The sequence below is a fragment of the Bison bison genome, unplaced genomic scaffold (genome assembly GCF_000754665.1).
Source record: "Bison bison bison isolate TAMUID 2011002044 unplaced genomic scaffold, Bison_UMD1.0 scf7180017864298, whole genome shotgun sequence".
Classification (NCBI taxonomy): domain Eukaryota; kingdom Metazoa; phylum Chordata; class Mammalia; order Artiodactyla; family Bovidae; genus Bison; species Bison bison.
Window position 1 is genome coordinate 122407 of NW_011494870.1, and position 18726 is coordinate 141132.

General features: G+C 34.8%; 1 protein-coding gene across 1 annotated transcript in view; it reads left to right on the forward strand.

Moving 5' to 3' along the window:
* The window catches only part of LOC104996790 (vacuolar protein sorting-associated protein 13A-like), a 207917-nt gene that overhangs the window by 104846 nt on the left and 84345 nt on the right, over positions 1 to 18726 (forward strand). Inside the window, exons 26-32 of the mRNA XM_010851154.1 lie at positions 4048 to 4140; positions 4616 to 4972; positions 7742 to 7843; positions 9148 to 9306; positions 9476 to 9731; positions 11384 to 11544; positions 16972 to 17075. Of these exons, the coding sequence (XP_010849456.1) occupies positions 4048 to 4140; positions 4616 to 4972; positions 7742 to 7843; positions 9148 to 9306; positions 9476 to 9731; positions 11384 to 11544; positions 16972 to 17075 (1232 nt within the window). The remainder of the gene's footprint in view (positions 1 to 4047; positions 4141 to 4615; positions 4973 to 7741; positions 7844 to 9147; positions 9307 to 9475; positions 9732 to 11383; positions 11545 to 16971; positions 17076 to 18726) is intronic.

The window sequence follows — 18726 nt, forward strand, 5'->3', positions numbered from 1 at the left end:
TGGGATTGCTCCATAGTCTCTAAACTCCAGCTCCCAGCTGCTGTACCTTCCATGGGACCTGCGTCCCTGTCCAGACTGTGTATGGCTGTGGCAAGGACTGTCTGATTCTCATAACATTTAGGCTGCCACAGATCAGCTGTTTCACTCTGAGCCTTAAATGTTTCTCCTCTGACTCAGACAATTGCCCCGATGTGGGGATCGTACCCTTGCTTCAGTTTGCCCACCTGCCAAGGGCAGGTCCAGTCCTCTGAACACTCCTGTTTTTTCCCCTAGTTCCTTTGTCCTACTGAGTTTTGGGTGGTTCTATATTCCTTTCCACTAGTCAGGTACTCCTGTCCCCTCTTACCTGGTGTTCTGCATGTACTTCTGTGTCTGAAGGTGTATTCCTGACGTATCCATGGAGAGGGATATACTCCATGTCCACCTACTCCTCCACCATTTTGTTCCTCCTCCTAGATGATAGTTTGCTTTATTGTGTCTGCATATGACTTCTTTCGATTTGGCAATATATTAAGTAAGCGTAGTCGCACAGTCATGTCCGACTCTTTGCGACCCCATGGACTGTAGCCCACCAGGGTCCTCTGTGCATGGGATTTTCCAGGCAAGAGTACTGGAGTAGGTTGCCATTTCCTTCTCCAGGGGATCTTCCCTACCCAGGGATCAAACCTGGGTCTTTCGTATCACAGGCAGATGCTTTACCCTCTGAGCCACCAGGGAAGCCCAGGCAATATATTAACTAATAGACAAATAAGTTGTCAATTTTTGACAGACGCACACCTCACCACTATACACAATGACTAGTTTAACAGTAGTACAAGGACTGAAAACTCAAAGCTTAAAAACCCATTCAGAAAAAGAAAGAATAGGAAACACTTTGTAGTCGTTGCTTCATAACAGTTGAAATATCCTGCTGAATTGAATTGTGAAAACTTGAAGCTCCAGCAATGGAGTAAATTCCTTGGATAGCCCATGTTGGAGTCTTTGATTTTTGCTCTCTTGAAAGAGCATTGTTCACATTTTCTCACGTGGCTCTGTCTCTCTCTCTTTTTTTAAACGTTATCCACTGTAGACATATGTAAAGTGACTGTTGTCTTTTTCAGGATAAACACTGTTGTCACAGCTTGCTTTCTGTTGAGCTTACTACTTGGAGGTGATTTTAGCAGTTTTAATACTAAAAAACTTCTATATACCAAGTATTGGTCTCCTTGGCAATCCTTAGTTTGTTAACCATTTGGTGATTCCATATATAAGTAGCTTTAACAACCAAAGCTGTTATTTATTCATGGAAGGTTTTTATTTTTATTTTTGCTGCAGAACTCTTGTTTTATTTACTAATCTGTCATTTGTCTATCCTATCTTCATCCTGACAGTAAAGACTACTTTAACAGTGGGTTCCCTTTTCTGTACACCCTTGCCAGCATTTGTACTTTTGATTATAGTCATTGTGACAGGTGTGAGGTGAAAGCTAACTGTCGTTTTGATTTGTATCTCTACTGATTAGCAATGTTGAACATCATTTCATGTGCCTGTTGGTCATCTGCATGTCCTCTTTGGAAAAATGTCTGTTCAGTTCTGCTGCCCATCTTTAATTGGAGTGTTTGGTAAAAAAATAAAAATGATATTGAGTTGTATGTTTAGTTCAGTTCAGTCACTCAGTCATGTCTGACTCTTTGCGACCCCATGAACTGCAGCATGCCAGGCCTCCCTGTCCATCACCAACTCCTGGAGTCTACCCACACCCATGTCCATTGAGCCGATGATGCCATCCAACCATCTCATCCTCTGTCATCCGCTTCTCCTCCTGCCCTCAATCTTTCCCAGCATCAGGATCTTTTCCAATGAGTCAGCTCTTCGCATCAGGTGGCCAAAGTATTGGAGTTTCAGCTTCAACATCAGTCCCTCCAATGAACACCCAGGACTGATCTCCTTCAGGATGGACTGGTTGGATCTCCTTGTAGTCCAAGGAGACTGCACAGAACTTAAGGAAAAACATACCTTGAGCAGGATGAGTTGTTTTGTTGTGTAATCATTAGCTCTGGGCTTAAAGAAAGTTAGTCTTAAAGATTGTTGTCATAACAACTCAGAATTTAAGAAAAAATGTCTTATGTGACTAAGACAAAGCAATGTTAAAAAAAAATTTTTGCCCCTTTCTCTTCCTTGAGAGCCCTGGACCCCCTTTCTCCTTATCAATCTGCATAAGAATTAACTCTCTCAAGATTTTGGACTTCATGCTATAATATTGGGAGGTGACTATCAAGATCCTTAGGAGGTAAACATATGTTGCATTTGGGAGGAGTACTGGGGGCTGCAGGACAGATTTATGTTTACTATAGTTAGGGCAGACTCAGTTAATTTACACTTATATTAAGAATTATTTAGCAAGTCTAATTTATTTATAATTTTTTATTCTTTTGTAGTTTGTCCTATATAGGTTAACATATTTCATTTAATTTTTTTTTATCTTTTTTATTTTTTAACTTTAAAATATTGTATTGGTCTTGCCATATATCAATATGAATCTGCCACAGGTATACACGTGTTCCCCATCCTGAACCCTCCTCCCTCCCTGTACCATCCCTCTGGGTCGTCCCAGCGCACCAGTCCCAACCAAGCATTCATTTATTTTTATAATGGAAAAAAATAGCACGATAAAACTTTTATTTTAGTAACTCAATCTTTGGTTGAATCCACAAATACAGAACCTGTAGATACAGAGGGCTGACTGTACTTGGTCTTTTTTTTTTTCTTGAGATAATGTTGACTTATAACATTATATAAGTTTCATGGGTACAGTATTATTTTTCTACTTCTGTGTACACAAAAGTATGTTCACCACTAAAAATTCAGTTTTTACCAGTAACCATACAGTTGACACCCTTGACCCCATTTGTTCCCCACACCTTCCCCTATATAACTTTCAATCTGTTATCTGTAACTATGTGGTTGTTTGATTTGTTCATTTCTTGTTTTTTTCCTTTTTATATTACTTATATAAGTGAAATCATGCAGTATTTGTCTTTCTCCATCTGACTCATTTCTCTTAGGTCCATCATACCCTCAAGGTCCATCATATTGTTGCAGATAGCAAGGTTTCACCTTTTTATGCCTGAGTAGTATTCCCTTCTCATACAAACATACAGAAACACTCCACATTTGCATTATCTTTTCATCTGTTGATAGGCACTCTAGGTTGTTTTCAAATCTTGACTATTGTAGACAATGCTGCAGTGAACAAAGGGGGTGACATTTATCTTTTTGAATTAGTGCTTTTGTATTATTTGGATAAATACCCAAAAGTAAAATAGGTGAATCATATGATAGCTATTCTTAATTTTTTGAGGACTCTCCATATTGTTTTTCCACAGTAACTACACAAATCCCACATCTAGTGAATGAAGATTCCCTTTCCTTCACATTCTTTCCAACTCTTATTTCTTGCCTTTTTGATAATAGCCATTACAACAGATATGAGGTGATATTTTATTTTGGTTTTGATTTGCATTTCCCTGATAAATAGTGATGTTGAACATCTTTTCATGTGCTTGTTGGCCTTCTGTCTTCTTTGGGAAAAAAAATCTATTCAATTTCTCTTGCCATTTTTTAAAATTGTGATGTTTGTTTCATTGTTGTTGAATACTGTGCCATTTTATCAATATACAAAGGACTTGAGCATTCTTGGATTTTAGTATCTGCCATGGGTGGGAGGAAGCAGGTAGGGGACAGGTGTTTGTGTCCTGGAACCAGTCCCGAAGGGATACCAAGGGACTGCTATAAAATAAAATACAGAATACAAGTTTTGTGAATTTTCCATATATTTAAGAAATTCTTTTTCTTTGTCAGTAGTGTTGCTAATATAAGTACTTTCTGTTTATTATAAATAACGAACAAGAGGATAAGAAAGGAATGTTTTATTGACTGACTTGTTTTTGAAGTAGATTATTTTTACTAACTTGTTTATTTAGCATAGTTATCTCCTGTTGGACAAGTCTTTAAGTAAAAATATTTTAAGAATGTGTTAATTTGATAGTATTGATTTTTCTCTTATAGGTTTTGCAACCCTGTGACTTGTTCTGTCAAGCTACTCAGATAAGTACAGATCCACAAGTACTTGAATTATCAGTAAAATCCCTGACACTGAAGGTAAGTTATAATGTAGTCAGTCATTCAGATCTTTAGTGCCCTTTTGGAAAAAACAATAAAACTTAGAAATAAACAATTATAACAATAATATTAATCATTAAGCAAAAGGAAGCTGTTTAAAAATATTTTTGACACATAATTTTTAAATGATACTTAATTTACATTTTATGATGAATGTTTTCATGTATTTTATTATTGGCAGTTGACTGCTTCTGTAGGTAGCTTCCTTATAGTATATATAGTTGAAATTGGTCAGTTTAATATCAACATGTAAATATTTTAACTATTGAAATTAGCTATCATAATAAAAAAAGATTTTGTAGGCAGCAAATTGTATCTGTTTCTTGGTAGTAATATTATTTCAGTATTAATTTCTCTTGATCTATCAGCAAATATATTTCATGTTCTTTGAAGTATGTAGTTTGGAAAGTGATTTTTGTATTTTTTTTTTATTGCTTTGAATTTTTCTCCTTAGGTTTCACCAGTTATCATAAATACTGTGATTACCATAACTTCAGCACTTTATACTGCTAAGGAAACCATCCCCAAAGAAACTGCTTCTTCTACAGCACATTTATGGGAAAAGAAGGATACAAAAGATTTAAATATGTGGTTTCTTGAAGAACCAAATGAAGCTGTAAAAAGAGCTCCCATGCCTGAATTGGTACCCAAAGGAGAGATAATAAAAATGAACATTGATTCTATTTTTCTGGTTCTTGAGGCTGGAATTGGTCATAGAACAGTACCTATGCTATTGGCAAAATCACGTTTCTCAGGGGAAGGCAAAAACTGGAGTTCCTTAATAAATCTCCACTGTCAGCTTGAGCTAGAAGTAAGCATATATAGTATTTTTCCAGATTATATAAGAAATAATGCTACATATGAACTATTTTGGAAATCTCATTTAAACATTTAAATTAAGTTTATAATACATACGATGTTGATTCCCAAACTTTTGGAAAAAAGTGTACCTATTTATGCCCTTGATATAATTGTTTTTATGTGTATGTTACTTTTAGAGTACATGTTAAGTTTATATTTCAACTGATTTCATTCATCTTAAGTTGATTAAATTAATAGACTGTTGTTCAGTTCAGTTGCTCAGTCATGTCTGACTCTTCATGACCCCTCAGACCACATAACACCAGGCCTCCCTGTCCATTACCAACTCCCAGAGCCTACTCAAACTCATCTCCATTGAGTCACGGAAGCCATACAACCATCTCATCCTCTGTCATCCCCTTCTCCTCCTGCCCTCAATCTTTCCCAGCATCAGGGTCTTTTCAAATGAGTCTCTTCGTATCAAGTGGCAAAAGTATTGGAGCTTCAGCATCAGTCTTTGCAACGAACACTCAAGACTGATCTCCTTCAGAATGGACCGGTTAGATCTTCTTGCAGTCCAAGGCACTCTCAAGAGTCTTCTCCAACACCACAGTGCAAAAGCATCAGTTCTTTGGTGCTCAGCCTTCTTTATACTCCAACTCTCACATCCATATATGACTACTGGAAAAACCATAGCCTTGACTAGATGGACCTTTGTTGACAAAGTAATGTCTCTGCTTTTTAATATGCTGTCTAGGTTGGTCATAACTTTGCTTCCAAGGAGCAAGTGTCTTAATTTCACGGCTACAGTCACCGTCCGCAGTGATTTTGGAGCCCAGAAAAATAAAGTCAGCCACTGTTTCCCCATCTATTTGCCATGAAGTGACGGAACTGGATGCCATGATCTTAGTTTTTTGAATGTTGAGCTTTAAACCAACTTTTCCACTCTCCTCTTTCACTTTCATCAAGAGGCTCTGTAGTTCTTCTTCACTTTCTGCCATAAGGGTGTTGTCATCTGCATATCTGAGATTATTGATATTTCTCCCAGCAATCTTGATTCCAGCTTGTGCTTCTTTCAGCCTGGCATTTTCAAGATGTACTCTGCATATAAGTTAAATAAGCAGGGTGACAATATACAACCTTGATGTACTCCTTTTCCTATTTGGAACCAGTCTGTTGTTCCATGTCCAGTTCTAACTGTTGCTTCCTGACCTGCATACAGATTTCTCAAGAGGCAGGTCAGGTGGTCTGGTATTCCCATCTCGTTCAGAATTTTCCACAGTTTATTGTGATCCACACAGTCAAAGGCTTTGGCATAGTCAATAAAGCAGAAGTAGATGTTTTTCTGGAACTGTCTTGCTTTATCGATGATCCAGCAAATGTTGGCAATTTGATCTCTGGTTCCTCTGCCTTTTCTAAAAGCAGCTTGAACATCTGGAAGTTCACAGTTCACATATTGCTAAAGCCTGACTTGGAGAATTTTGAGCATTATTTTACCAGCATGTGAGATGAGTGTAATTGTGCAGTAGTTTGAGCATTCTTTGGCATTGCCTTTCTTTGGGATTGAAATGAAACCTGACCTTTTCCAGTCCTGTGGCCACTGCTGAGTTTTCCAAAGTTGCTGGCATATTGAGTGCAGCGCTTTCACAGCATCATCTTTTAGGATTTGAAATAGCTCACCTGGAATTCCATCACCTCCACTAGCTTTGTTCATAGTGATCTTCCTAAGGCCCACTTGATTTTGCATTTCAAGATGTCTGGGTGTAGGTTAGTGATCACACCATCGTGATTACATGGGTCGTGAAGATCTTTTTTGTACAGTTCTTCTGTGTATTCCTGCCACCTCTTCTTAATATCTATTGCTTCTTTTAGGTGTATAAAATAGACTGTTCGGTAGATGTAAAATTCTTAATTTTAAAAATTAAGTATCCTTTTTTCGTTAAAGTGATAATAGATTATTTCTTTTCTCTTTGGAAATAGTGACTTAAAAAATTAGAAGAATATGCTTTATACATTTATATAATGCAGATCTTCATACTCTGGTGAGGCTCCACCAAGGTCTTTCACATTTCTGTGAGAGTCCTTTAGTTTTATGGAAGATACTTACTTTGAGCCAACATATATTATGCATCAGAATTTTTCTACATATAGTCTTCCCAGGGATACTTTGCTTTAAAGTATTTAGTTTATGTTTAGTAGAAACTAATCTGATATTCTACTTCAGTCAATAAGTATGAAAATTTATAAGCCACTACAATATTTGTGGTGATAGAATTATATACTAATAGAGGTGGAACTGACAGACTGAGTTTCAAGTTTCCAAGTTTTAGCTAGAATTATCTATATTTTGCAGAGAATTTGATCTGAGATGTCCAGGAAGTTCAGAGAATTCAAATACGTACATGCTTATTGAATCATATGTTATTTGCCTTCACTTCAAAAGCTTTCTAAAAGTTAGTGGAGGTAGATAGAACATGTTTTTAAAATTCCAGTAATGTTTGATTGATGAACACAGTTTTCACTGTTAAACCCAGCCTGAAAATCAAGGAAAGATACTTAAAAGAGAGTTTTTTTCTGGAATAAATGGTGAAGAGTAGACCATGAAGTTAGCCAGATGAGGAAATCATTGAGAAAGCATGTATAGGAAACTAAGGGCATGTCGATGGTTTTCATACAGAACAAATAGCACAGCCAAAAGGAATGGTGTGGGGAACAACATGGAAGATGATTTTAGAAAATACCAGAATGTTTTATTTAAAAAATTAAATTCTCTCTCTAGGTACATTATTACAATGAAATGTTTGGTGTGTGGGAGCCTTTGCTTGAACCCTTAGAAATTGATCAGACTGAGGATTTTAGACCATGGAATCTTGGAATCAAGGTATTTTTGATATCTGGAAATTTTTTTCAAATATTGAGGATGTCCACATCACGCACACTTTAATTTTAATCACAGCGGAGTTCAGATATTTCATTATGAACCTTTCCACATGCTTCCTTGTTTGACCTCTGAATGTAATTTTCAAACCCAAGACTGTTGCCTCATGGGCTTCTAATATAAATACTGTGTAACATTTATTATGTACTAGATACTGTCTTAAATAATCTACTTTTGCTTTAAACTTAAAACAAACTTCTGAAGAAGATACAGTTTTAAACTTCATTTTAATATATGATAGAACTAAAACTGTTGAAGTTAAAGGACTTTCATAAAGTAATAATACCTTTAAATTGGAAGAGGTGGAATGCAATACTGGCTGCAAAGTCCCCACTTATAAACTATCATCTTAAAATATTTCTAGCATTTTTTTTAGGTTGTTGTCTATCCCAGGTTTTCCTTGGTATCTGAAGGGTGTGTATATAAAAGAAAACACATTATTATTTACTTAAAATATAATGTGAATTTATGTAATCATATAAATCAGAACCTTTAGATGGATGAAATTGTGCTTCTGAAGCAAGAGATTGTAGGATTATTAGCGTATCTCCTCCCTAATAATGATTCTGTGAAATAATGGACAAATTTTCAGTGGCTTAAAGCCAGTTAAAGGAACAGTGAAGGTGACTAGCATGGTATTTCCAGCTTTTTATATTAGACCAGTACATTTGATTGTGCTTATTTTAGATAGAGGATTTGGATAAAGGAATTTCTTTGGTGGTTGTTAGGTCAGGATACTTACAGGTAGTAGACTTGCGAATCTTAAAAAGAGGTAGGTAGTTTGATTCACAGGAGCCTAGGTCCTAGTGGCACTGTTCTGCAACTATTGTTGGACTTATTAAGTCCCTAGGTTTCTGTTCTTTATATATAGCATTTATACCACCAGTAGGCTAACTTTTCTTGCCCTGAATTTCCACATGCTATGATGTATGTGCTTCTGATTTTCATTCAGATGCTACATGCATTTACTTATTAGGGTTTTATTTTCCCCTTCTAAATTATGTCTGCCATTTTAGTGTAACTGAGGAGGAGAAGAACTTTTCTTCCAGTATTGCCTCTGTCCAGGCGGCATTCGTTGGTTTATGTCCCAGTTATTCCAGTAAGGCAGTGGAACTGATAAAATGTATTGCTTTCTCTAATGTTTTGGTTGAAATTTGTCTGATGTTTGTTTTTCCTTTGTAAAATGAGTTATACCATGCTCCTAGAAACAAATTGTTCTCACATTTCTGTAATTTATATTATTTTAGATGAAAAAGAAAGCCAAAAAGGCCATTGTTGAGTCAGGTACTGAAGAAGAAAATTACAGAGTACCAGAATACAAAACTGTCATCACTTTCTATTCGAAAGACCAGCTAAACATTACATTATCTAAATGTGGCCTTATAATGTTAAATAATTTAGCTGAGGTAAGGAAAGTTACTTGAAACTTTAATTTTGGGGTACCAGTCTGAGTTAACTTTTTGGTTAAAAAAGAAGTTTTTGTTAATTTAGTTGTTTGTCATATGTCTGTTAGTACTCTGCTTGTCATTTAGTTTTCTACATTTTCTTGTATTTATGATGACTCTTCCTTGTTAGGCATTTACAGAAGCTGCCACTGGATCTTCAGCTACCTTCATAAGGGATCTGGCACCTTTTATGATTTTAAATTCTCTTGGACTTAGTATTTCTGTTTCACCAAGTGAATCTTTTAGTGTACTCAACGTACCTATGGCAAAATCATATGTATTGAAAAATGAGGAGAGTTTAAGTATGGATTATATGCGAACTAAAGACAATGATCATTTCAATGCAATGACCAGCCTAAGCAGCAAACATTTCTTCATTCTTCTTAGTAAGTGATAAATTACCGTCCTGGGGCTTTATTTTCTTTTAAATTATATTTTATATCCCACTTTACTTACTCCTGGTATCTCACAGGTTATTTATTTCCTTCCTAATATGTTGCAAATTTTATTATTTCCTTTGCAGGGCATTGGTTGCTGTTGTCACTGTATTGCTCAATTTCAAATTCTGGCTTTATCCACTGCTTTATTTAGAGCATAATAATTTACTCCTTTGGAGAAGAAAATTATTAGATCTTATCTTCAGTCAGCATTTGTAGACAATAACTATCAGTGGTTGTTTTAACCACTTTTAGTATAACTTAGTAAAATTCCAACAGTTTTGCAACTGAATGAATTGAGAATAAGGTTTGAATTCAGCCAATGGCACAGATAATGGTTTTGGGGTTTGTGAATGGTTTTTATCTTCTGCCTGTTGAAGTAGAGGTTTGTTTTTTTCCTTTGTTCTTTATGTTTCTCAGAAGAGAGGTAAAAAGTAAAAGTAAATACATTTTAAAACTGTCGTAGTGTGTACTCATTGTATTCTTCAATGTATGTACATTGTAGTATGTACTCATTCTTCTCTTGGGAGGAGAAGGGAGCGAGAGAGGATGAGATGATTGTATGGCATTATCGACTCAATGGACATGAATTTAAGCAAGCTCCGGGAGATAGTAAAGGACAGAGAAGCCTGGCATGCTGCAGTCCATGGAGTCACAAAGAGTCAAACATGACTAAGTGACTGAACAACAAAACTCGTTGTGAAGTTAAATATTAAATAGTCCCAAATCCTCACTCACAAAACTTTATGACATTTTGACAATTAAGTAGCTATGGAAGGAGGGACATTAGAAAAGTTACTTAGGCATGGAAGAGGGGTGCTAAAATTGACAGCTTGTGCTTTTTCCTAGTCTTAACAGTGCCTAGGTTTAACATGTTTTCCCAACATTGTCTGTAAATTGTTCTCATCAATTGTATTTCTGTTTGCTTTTAAACTAACATTTTTATGGGATAGTAGGGGAGGCAGACAGGTTAGTTGCAGTCTTTGCAGCCTCATGGACTGACTGTAGCCCGCCAGTCCCCTCTGTCCATGGGATTCTCCAGGCAAGAATACTGGAGTGGGTTGCCACTTTCTTTTCTAGGGGAGAGGAATCTATAAATAAATAATTAACTTCCAAAATAGATAATTTATCCCCAATACAATATATGTATATATGAGGTAAGGCTATATAAAATCGTAATCAATTCTTAGATATGGCAAAGTGTCACAGCCTGTTGGAAAAATTAAAAACTGAAAAACTGCAGCTATTTGGTAATTGCCTGTGACTGCCTGTTTTATATGATAACAAACCAAAGATCAGTGTTCTTGTATTTTCTAGCAGTTTCTCTCATCAGTCAGTTATTTTTAAAAGATTATGTTGTCTTAGGTTTAACTTTTGGATGAGTTTTTTTCAATTAAAAACTTTTTTTGTTAAAATACTTTGAAGGGTTTCAGTGAATGGTGTAGAAATGCATTGTGGATTCTTAAAACATCCCTTTGTATAGTTTTCAGTGATAATGTTTAAAAATTTAAGAAATCATCTGATGTTTCTGGCTTAAAATGTCTACTAAAATTAATATATGATGATTTATGATCAATTTTAAATATGTATACTTAATTTAGCCCCTGCTAACCACTCTACTGCTGATAAAATCCCTTTAACAAAAGTGGGACGACGACTGTACACTGTAAGACACAGAGAGTCGGGAGTTGAAAGATCAATTGTTTGTCAGATTGATGCAGTGGAAGGAAGTAAGAAGGTAACAGTTCGCTCTCCAGTGCAGGTACGGAATGATTCACTTTTTTCTGAGGTCATACTTTGCGTATTTATGTGCTATTGGAAAAAAAAAAAAGTAAATTACCACCAAAAGTATGCAAATTGTAATAGAAATACAGCTAATGGCTTAAAAAAGAATAATCATTATCAGTAATTATACTACTCTAATATGAACATTTGTTATATTTGAAGAATTTTGTTGAATATACGTCTCATAATTTTTATAGGAATATTTTGTAAGTTTTTTGAATATTATTTTGTAAAAACAAATGCATCAGTATTTGTTTTAGGTCTTTGTGGTATGTATTCTTTTGTTTTAATCACAGAAATTTTGTATACCTTTACTGAGGTAAAATTGATGTACAATAAACTGCATATATTTAAAGCTGATGAATTTTGACAAAAAATACACTTATGAAACCGTCATCACAATCCAAGTAATAAACACACTTATCACCCCAAAAATTTCCTCATCCCCTTTTTCCCCATTCCCATGCATCTACTTAACATGTACTTGTGGTACATTACTTATACAATATAGAATTTTATATAAATGAATGAAGTACAGAATGGAGTCTGACCTCTGTCAGTGAGGAAAATTTTGTACGTATCAGTTTTCATGTTTTAATGCTGCACACAGTTACATGTTGTTGAGTAGTAATCTGTTCTATGTATATACCACATGCCGTGGTATATACGAAATTTTTGTATATACGTGGTATATACAAAAATTAATGAATTTTGGTATATGATATGAGGTAAGTGTTGAGGTTCATTTTTTTCACTTGGCTATTCGTTCTGACCAAGATTATCCTTTTTCCATTAAATTACCTTGATACTTTTGTCAAAAATAAATTGACCATTATCTTTTTGTGTAAGGTCTCTAATCTGCTTCATTGCTCTATTTATGTCAGTACCATTCTGTCTTGATTGCTACTTTATCCTCAGTCTTGAAATCAGGTAGTAACAAGTTATCCCACTTTGTTCTTTTTCAAAGTTGTTTTGGCTAGCCTAAGTCCTTTCCATTTCCATTTAAATTTTAAACTTGAGTTTTCAGTTTTTATATAGAAACTTTTACGAAATTAGCATTTTTAATATTAATTTTTTGACTTTTTTTCTTGCTAGTAGAAGTACATTTGGTTTTTGTATTAACTAGTATTACGCAGCCTTACTGGATAATTTTTTTCTAGTAACTTTTTTCTAGATCTATAGATAGTTGCAATACCTGCAGATAAATACATTTTTCCTTCTTCCTTTCCAATCTCGGTGTTTATTGTCTTATTTTATTTTGTTTAGTTTATTGTACTAGGTACAATCTCCGATACAATTTGAATAGAAATTATGAAAGGGGATGTTTTTGTCTTATTCCCAGTCTTAGTGGAAAAGTATTTGGTCTTTCACCATTGAATGTGTTTTGAGTTGTAGCTTTTTTTGTTCATGATCCTAGTTTACTGAGAGTTTTTATCAAAAATGAATGTTGGATTTTGTCAAATGATTTTCTGTCTTTACTGAGAGGATTTTTTAAAAAAAATTTTGGGCACATTATTTATTTTTTTAATTGAAGGATAATTGCTTTACAGAATTTTGTGGTTTTCTCTCATACATCAGTAAGAAGCAACCATAGGTACACCCATGTCCCCTCCCTCCCAAACCTCCCTCCCATCTCCCATCCCACCCCACCCTTCTAGAGTGTCACAGAGCCCCTGTTTGAGTTCCCTGAGTCATACAGCAAATTCCCACTGGCTATCTGTTTTACATATGATATTGTAAATTTCCATGTTTCTACTAAAAGGATCTTTTTAAAAAAATTGTTAATACAATTAATTACCATTGATTATTTTTTGATTACTGTATTAGATAATGATTGACCGTTAATGTTAAATCAACCCTGCATTCCCAGGATAAATCTCATTTGCTCATGAAAGTGTTAACCTTCATGAAGTACTGTTTGATTGATTTGCTAAATTCATGTTTAGAATTTTTATATTCTTGAGGTGTATTGGTTTAGAGTTTTCTGGTAGTGTTTTTCTTATGTTAAGTTTTTAAACCACAATTTCACTTTAAGGGCTATTCATATTATCTGTCACTTTTTGAGTGAGTTCTTGTAGTGATTATGTGTTATTCCATGAAATTTGTCAATGAAGTATTTTTGTTTTGACTTCACTTTTATGTTTTAAGTTATTTTCACTGGTTGTAGTAATTTAGATTGACAGTTATTTTTTCCATAGAATGTCATTCCACTGTCAACTGTATTACGTTGTTTCTGACCAGAGTGTGCTCTCTGCTTTTTTATGAAACGTGTAATTTTATTTTTATTTAATTGTAAGATTTTTTTTCCCTTTATTACTGGTTTGAAGCAATTTGGTTGTGATGAATCTTAGTTGAGTTTGTTTCATATTTTTTTGTACTTGAATTTATGCATTTATAGTTTTCATCAACTTTAGAAAAAAAATTTGCCATTGTATTCAAAAATTTTATTTCTGTCTTCCCCTTCTCTTCTTCATGGTCCACAGTAGGTTTATACAGATATTAGAGTGTTTAAACTTATGCTCTCTAATGCTCTGTTCACTTTTTCTTTCAGCTTTCCCCCACCCCCATGTTTCTGTATTGATGTTAAGTTTCTATTGTTAAGTCTTTAAGTTTACATTTCTTTTCAGTGTCTCATTTGTCTTAATCTCATCCAATGTATTTTTATGTCTAAAAGTTTAATTTGCATTTTTATTTACAATTTCCATGTCTTTTTATATATCTTCAATCTTTCCCCTAACTTTTGAATATATCAAGTATAGTTATATAAGTGTTTTAATATTCTTGTCTACTAATTTGATCATGAGTATCATTTCTGATTTGTTTCATTTTATTAATTTCTATTTTTATGGGTTATTTTTAAATTTTTGTGTGTCTAATAATTTTTTTACTGGATGCTTAAAATTGTGAATTTTACTTTGTCAGGTTCTTTAGATGTCTTTGTATTCCTTTATGTATTCTTGAGCTTAATTCCTCAATACAGTTATGTGAGTTGGAAAGTGATCCTCCCAATGCTTGTTTAAAAACATTTTAGGTGAGGCTCAAGCAGTCTGTCAGAGAAGGCAATGGCACCCCACTCCAGCACTCTTGCCTGGAAAATCCCATGGACGGAGGAGCCTGGTGGGCCACAGTCCATGGGGTCGCTAAGAGTCAGACACGACTGAGCAACTTCACTTTCACTTTTCACTTTCCTGCATTGGAGAAGGAAATGGCAACCCACTCCAGTGTTCTTGCCTGGAGAATCCCAGGGACAGTTGTCTATGAGGATCCCAGGGCTGCTGTCTGGGGTCGCACAGAGTTGGACACAACTGAAGCAACTTAGCAGCAGCAGCAAGCAGTCTGTAGTCTAGGGCTAATTTTGCCATGCTGATGAAGGATAGAACCAATACCCTTTGTACTAAACAAGATTTTACCACTTTGGTGAGAAAAGGAATTATGCATGAACAGCAGAGATTGTTCTGCCTCCCCCTTTCAAATGGATCTTTACTGAGCCTTACTTAGTGTACTCATGGGCATATGCCAGATACCGCTGAACTCTTAAAGTCTCATGAGTTCCTTCTCTACAGCTCTCACCTCTCCATGCAGCTATCTCCTCTCTCACTCTCTCATATAATGTGCTGTTAGATTAAGTCTTATTGGCTTTCCCGCATTCTTATATCTCTCTCTTCAACTCAGACTGGGCTCTGTTTGATTTCTTCTCTGCATAGTAATCTAGAACTCTTACCACCTAGTAAAGACAGTAAGATGGGGTGACAGAATGGGGAGACAGTCTTAGGGTTTATCTTAGTAGTATTTTTCTCTTCCTTTCCTTCTTTTCTTTCCTTCCTGCCTTCCCCCACCCTGGGTCTTTCTTTCCTGTGCTCTTTGTCCACTGTTTAAAAACGATTACTTCATGTGTACTTTTTAACCCCCTGTGTTTTGTTTGTTTACTAGTATATTGGGAGGTTATATCTGGCCTATATTGTTCCGTCGGAGCTGAAAACAGAGATTCTTTCTCTTATATTTGATTTACAATAATACATAATGTTAGTATGTCGCTCAGTCATGTCTGACTCTTTGTGACCCCATGGACTGTAACCCAGTGGGCTGCTGTGTCCATGGGATTCTCAAAGCAAAGATACTGGAGTGGGTTGCCATTTCCTCCTTGAGGGGATCTTCCTGACCTGGGGATCGAACCTGGGTCTCCTGCATTGCAAGCAGATTCTTTACTGTCTGAGCCACCAGGGAAGCCCTGATATATAAGCATTTTGATTTTGATATATATGTACAGTTTGAAGATGTTAGGCATGAAATTTACTCATACATCACGTTTCATATCTCTGGTAACATCGCCAGTTTGATATTAAGTTGCTCACTCCTGTCTGACTCTGTAACCTCATGGACTATAGCCCACGAGGCTCCTCTGTTCATGGGATATCCCAGGCAAGAATACTGGAGTGGGTTGCCATTTCCTCCTCCTGGGAATCTTCCTGACCCAGGGATTGAATCGGTGTTTCCTGCATTACAGGCAGACTCTTTACCATCTGAGCCATCAGGGAAGCATTTCTCTTACAATGAACTGCATTAAAGATGACTGTTAGGCTGCTCTCATTATTGTTGATTACTTTTTAATTTTATTAAACAGTAAAATATTAATGTTTAATTTCTTATAAGTACTTTCATAGAAATTAAAATATATTTCTCTTCTTTCAAATAAGCAGCTTATCTAGAAATAAAATATAATGTAGTTAATTAAGTTTATGTATTTATCAATTCTTAATTTGCACTCAGCATATTTTATATTTTGATATGATTTTTAAAATAGATTTTAGTAAGATATAGAAATAATATAAGAAAATAGTGTTACTAACCAATGTGTCTTTATCTGTCCCAAAGACAAATACAAGTAGAATTTTATCTGATAATGTATATTAAGCAAAATAACGTTAATCATTTACATCACTGTTGTATGCAACTCATTGGATGAGATACTCTTTACATACTTTTTCATTCAATGAGTAGTGTACAACAGTGATGTAAAAAAATAGACATTTGCCAGACAGTGGCTTTTTTGCACTTTTCTCATATAGGCATCTAAAACTTTGATGTCATATTTTTCTTATTAATTTTTTCTCCTGTGTTTGTCTAAAGGAAAAAGTTATTCCTGTATCACAGTCAAGAAGATGTTATCTTATTTTTTTCTAGGATTTTTAGAAGTTTTGTTTTTGAAATTCCTTTTCTCTAAGACTGTAGAAACTTTCTTTTTTATTTTTTAGCATGGATATTTTCATGTTTGAATTGTTTTTCTAATTTATATGAGGAAAATAAATATTGCCTGATAATTCCTTTTTTGGGATATTTAGATGGAATACTTTATGTCTTTAGAGTCTTAGATTAATGATACTAAATGTTATTTTTTCTTTCCCAGATTAGAAATCATTTTTCAATACCACTTTCTGTTTATGGAGGAGACACGTTATTGGGAACGGCCTCACCTGGAAGTGAATTTAACATACCATTAGCATCTTACCGGTGATTTTGTTTTCTTTATCTTTTTGTTTGCCCTGTGATCTCTTATAGACAGTTTATGTGATATCTATCTTTAAGTTATCAAACTGTGATCAAATTTATCTTGTCAATATCTCTTTATTTAAGTTTTGGCACTCTTTAAATTTTTAAGTAATATTTAACTTAATGTACATAACATATAAATTATCTTTACTTTTCCTAGTCAATACAAATTACATGCTTGCAATATAACTATGAGAGTCATAGTCATGTAGATTTTTAACAAATTTCTAACAACATGATTGGTGCCTTCTAGATTTTAATATACTATTATAAAGTGATTTTTGCTTTTCAAATGTTTTATAATTAATTTTTTAGAAATTTATTTAGAAAATGTGAAATATTTTGTCTTTTTATCTACATGCTCATGCTCAGTTGCTAAATCATGTCCAACTCTTTGCAGCCCCATAGACTACAGCCCTCCAGGCTTCTCTGTCCATGGAATTTTCCAGACAAGAATACTGGAATGGGTTACCATTTCCTTCTCCAGGGGATTTTCCTGACCCGGGGATCAAACCCACATCTCCTGCTTGGCAGGCAGATTCTTTATCACTGAGCCACCTGGGAAGCTTTTATCTGCCTATTTATCTATTAATTGCTCATTGATAGAATTGTAATGTAAATAGAACTAGACAGTTCATTCTTGAACGCTATATATGACCCTCATGCAGTCAAATATCCACATTCAGTTGTCCCTTAGTATTCAGTTCTTCTTACTCAAAACCTCTTGCTGATTATCTGTCACTCTCGTTTTCTCTTTATTTCTTAAACTTGTCCTTTAACTTTGCATGTTTCTCTAATTCAGCTCTGTCCTTCAGAAAGAAAATTTTTGAGGAAAATTGTCACCTCTGCAAAATACTCTGCGCCAGTCTAGAAAGAGTTAACTATAGTTTCATATGCTCAGTCTACAGTGTACAATTGTTTTTGTTTTTTGGTACCTATAGTTATCTTATAACCAGTAGTTATCTTTTAACATTACATTTCCCATGTGACTGGTATCTCTTTAAGAGGAAAGAATGACTAACTTGTGCATTTTCAGTTTTGCCTCTCATTGGTAAATAATGGGTCCAATAAATGTCTTGATAAACTGGATGTGAGTGTATTGGCATTAGTTTAATGTAGAGACAATTAAGCTTTTATTTTTAAGTGTTAGAAGTAAGAGTGAAAAAAGAATAAAATACAGAGAATGTAGAAGTAAAAAAGGCTAAATCTGCAACTGATTTGACAGGTAACTCTATGGGTCTAAGGAGGGGGTGGTGGTAAAAGAGTTTAATATTATTTTACTGTCCAGAATGCCAGTAGCTGAAAGTTCTTGGAAAAAAAAAAAAGACACACAGAGAGGTGGATGTGGAGGGTTCATAGTTCAGTCTAGCAGATTTAAGGTACTATCAGACATCATTACAGAATATGTATTAGATATGTAAAATTTGGGGGATGGAGCTTAAGAAAATAATGATAGCTAGAGATAGTATTGACAGTTGTCACACAGTAAGGGATAGTGTCACAGTCACACTAATTATAGTTTTACAAGTATAAAAACATTCAAGTGTTTACACTTGGAAACACTTTAGACTTAAAAAAATTACTAAACCCTAGTACAGTTGCAATGTAAACA